Genomic DNA, 3,023 nt, shown 5'->3' with positions numbered 1-3,023 from the left:
CCTAGTTTATTAATCGCCGATTAACACACTTTTTACCGACTATGTAGATAAAGTTGCTGGGAGGTAGTTCGCTCAAAACCAGCTCCTACTCGTTTGGTGTTCGCAGCTTCGGCGTTCACGTAGCCTACAATGCGGCCACAAACGCGAATGACATAGCGTTCGTGGAACCCAGTGTTTCCTTTGATAAAGTAAAGGGTATAATTGCCGCTGGGCGGTCACTGGTCGAGCCCCCAATTGGAAGCAACTGTTTCACGCTTGGATGGGGTTGGACAGACCCGGTGAAGAGAACTTTATCGGACAAGTTGCTCTTGGCTGACTATACCATAGTGTCTGAAGCGTCTTGTACCACTATACCAGGATACACAAAAACTGGCATGTAAGTAGAAATTTCTTCTCATTGAAATGGTGCTCGAAGTCATGATAAACCTAATCTTGTGCTTGCAGGACGCTTTGCGGAATGCCCGTGGTGGGCAAAGGAACTGCGTGTAACGGTGATAGCGGTGGACCACTCGTTTGTATAGTCGGTGGTAAGGGTTTGTTGCACGGAATAGTATCGGCGGGTAATTCCGCTTGTAATGGGGCTTCCGTGTATACTAAGCTTACTGCTCCCAGTGTTGCAAACTTCATTTCTGAAATTTTGGCAGGTTAAGTATCTGCTCATTGATACATAAATAAAATATGATCTGCAGCACTACCTCATCCTTCTCGATTTCTGACTAAATAATCGAAACGGCAATCGGTCATCCGAATGTTGTAAAAATCATAAGAAACGACCCTCGAAGTTACAAACAACCATTTTTGAAGTATGGTGGTGTTAAGAATGAACAGCTACTGTTCCATTGATAACATGCCGCTTATAAAATTATCCACCATTTCCGATCTTAACTGAATAGCATCTGTTGGGAAGAAATTTCAAGTTCGGTGCGTCCACGGATATGTTAGGGAATGATTTGGGTTTTTTCTATTTCCTGATCCGTTTGCCATAAAACTAATCCCGGCCGAAGCACAATAAACGTCTATGAACAATTAAATGCTTGGACATGGTTGGAATAATGAAACAATCATAACGTTGACGTCTTTACCCGTACCGGTTAAGTTTCAGTTTACTTCTAATGCAGTTTGTGCAACTCGGATACTCATAAATTGTGCGTAGATTTTTTACCATTGCAACATTTTGGTGCGAATTTTGTGTTTCAGGTCAAATAGAAATTGTGTTTGGCGCGGGGCCAAGCAATCTCGCCCGTAAAAACACTACGTTACAGAAAGCAACAGAGATAAAGATTGTTTCGGGTGCGGGCCAAGATCGCTCAGCTGTTGTAGCTGGATAAGAACTATCGTGACGGCTGTCATATTAGATACATTAATTGCATTCCCTAAACTTCGAATACTTGATTTGGACCCCGAAAGAATCAATCTGATGCTTACGAAACGTTGCTTTGATTGTGCAACATCTGCACACTGAACCAAGCAAGAACATATATATTTTAGGGAACTTATTTGGACAAATGTTTTTACTATGGAGATTTTGCAATCATCGTTAGGAACGGTGTTCAGAGAACAACTGTCACGCTGTCTGGGTTTCTCAAGGTCATGATAGATTGCCAGATTGTTTTAGTACAAGACTTCCTAAAATATGTTTTGCTTACGTCAGTAACAGGAAAAAGTAAAAAGTTCGTCAGTGCGTCAGAGAATGTCAATCAAAAACAGTTCTTAGAAATTCGGCGGCATCTTTGCAAACGATGAAAGGCACATTTCGAAGCACAAACAAAACGATTACGTGTTAGTCACAGAAAAAGGCCGCGGATGTCAATCAATATTTGGCAATTAAACATTAGTGGTCCATTTCCGGGGCAGGATCACTCGGCGGTCCTAGTCCGCACAAATAAATCTTGCGGTTTGACTACTTTAATGAAAGTATTGTCCGTCGTTAGCTACTACTTTCTCCCATCTTTCAGGTAATGCCTGGATTTCGTGTCGATAGAACTCCTCATATTTAGCAGCAATCCACTCAGAGACCCATTTTTCAAAACTTTCATGAAGACTGAACCGCTCTGCTGTCAAACCGTTACTCATGTAACGGAACAAATACTAGTCCGAAAGAGCAACGTCTGGTGAATGCAGCGGGGGATCAACAGTTCCCATCCGACATTTTCGGGATAGGGTTTGAGCGGTTTTACGATTTGGGGTCGAGTTTTGTCATGTTAAAAAATCAGCTTATCATAGGTTTTATCCCCATCTCGTCGTTTTATGGCAAAAGCTTTGCTTCAAATGCATTATTTATTGTCGATGGGATCAATAATTTCATTAGGTTTTAAAAGCTCAAAGTATACCACACCTTTCATATCCCACCACAGCATAACCTTTGCGCAATGAATATTTCGCTTTGGTTGTGATGGACGTGGTACCCACGCTTTTTTGCGTTTAGAATTATTGTAATAAATTCATTTTTCATCGCCAGTGACGATTCGGAACAAGAACCCCTTTCTTTTCTGCCGTTTAAGCAAAAATTAACAAATAGTTTTTTTCATTCAGCGTCTCTTTCTTTAAATTCATTTGGAACCCAACTAGACATTTTTGCAATTGTTTCCATGGCATTCAGGCATCTGTGGTGTGGTCCACTCCTTACATTCCTGCATGCTCTTTTTGCGTGTGACATGGATCCTGATCGAGCAATACTGTCAAATTCATCATCCTACACCAAAATGGTGCTACTCTGAATACAATGAAGGACATACAGACTAAAAAGAGGACACAGAAAGACTCTTGAAAAGACTGAGGACTTTTGCACCAACGAGAATGAGATTTGCCTCTAATGTCAACACTCATCACATTTTCACAATGTTTGCTCAAAATTCAGGAACACGAAAAACTTGTGCAAATGATGAGCCTGGCCTGTTCAGCTGGTATAAATACTTCTGCAGACCGTAGACACAAAGTTATCTGTTCGATAGAACAATGAAGCAAGTACTTGGTGCGGTGGTTGCAGCGGTCCTTTGTGGCACTGTGCTTGCCGACAACAGTAA

The 3,023-nt window shown here is 41.5% G+C and overlaps 1 protein-coding gene across 1 annotated transcript; it reads left to right on the top strand.

Moving 5' to 3' along the window:
* Nucleotides 1–47: 47 nt before the first annotated feature.
* Nucleotides 48–560, top strand: LOC131214521 (submandibular glandular kallikrein-9-like; the record flags this gene model as incomplete). Its single annotated transcript, XM_058208888.1, has 2 exons — nt 48–376; nt 445–560. Coding segments are annotated over 2 exons (445 nt in total), but the record flags the coding sequence as incomplete, so codon positions are not given.
* Between the last annotated feature and the right edge of the window lie 2,463 nt (nt 561–3,023).

Source organism: Anopheles bellator, unplaced genomic scaffold (genome assembly GCF_943735745.2).
Source record: "Anopheles bellator unplaced genomic scaffold, idAnoBellAS_SP24_06.2 scaffold01251_ctg1, whole genome shotgun sequence".
Taxonomy (NCBI): Eukaryota; Metazoa; Arthropoda; class Insecta; order Diptera; family Culicidae; genus Anopheles; species Anopheles bellator.
The sequence above is the reverse complement of the archived record's forward strand: the minus strand, read 5'-3'. Positions and strand labels throughout refer to the sequence as shown.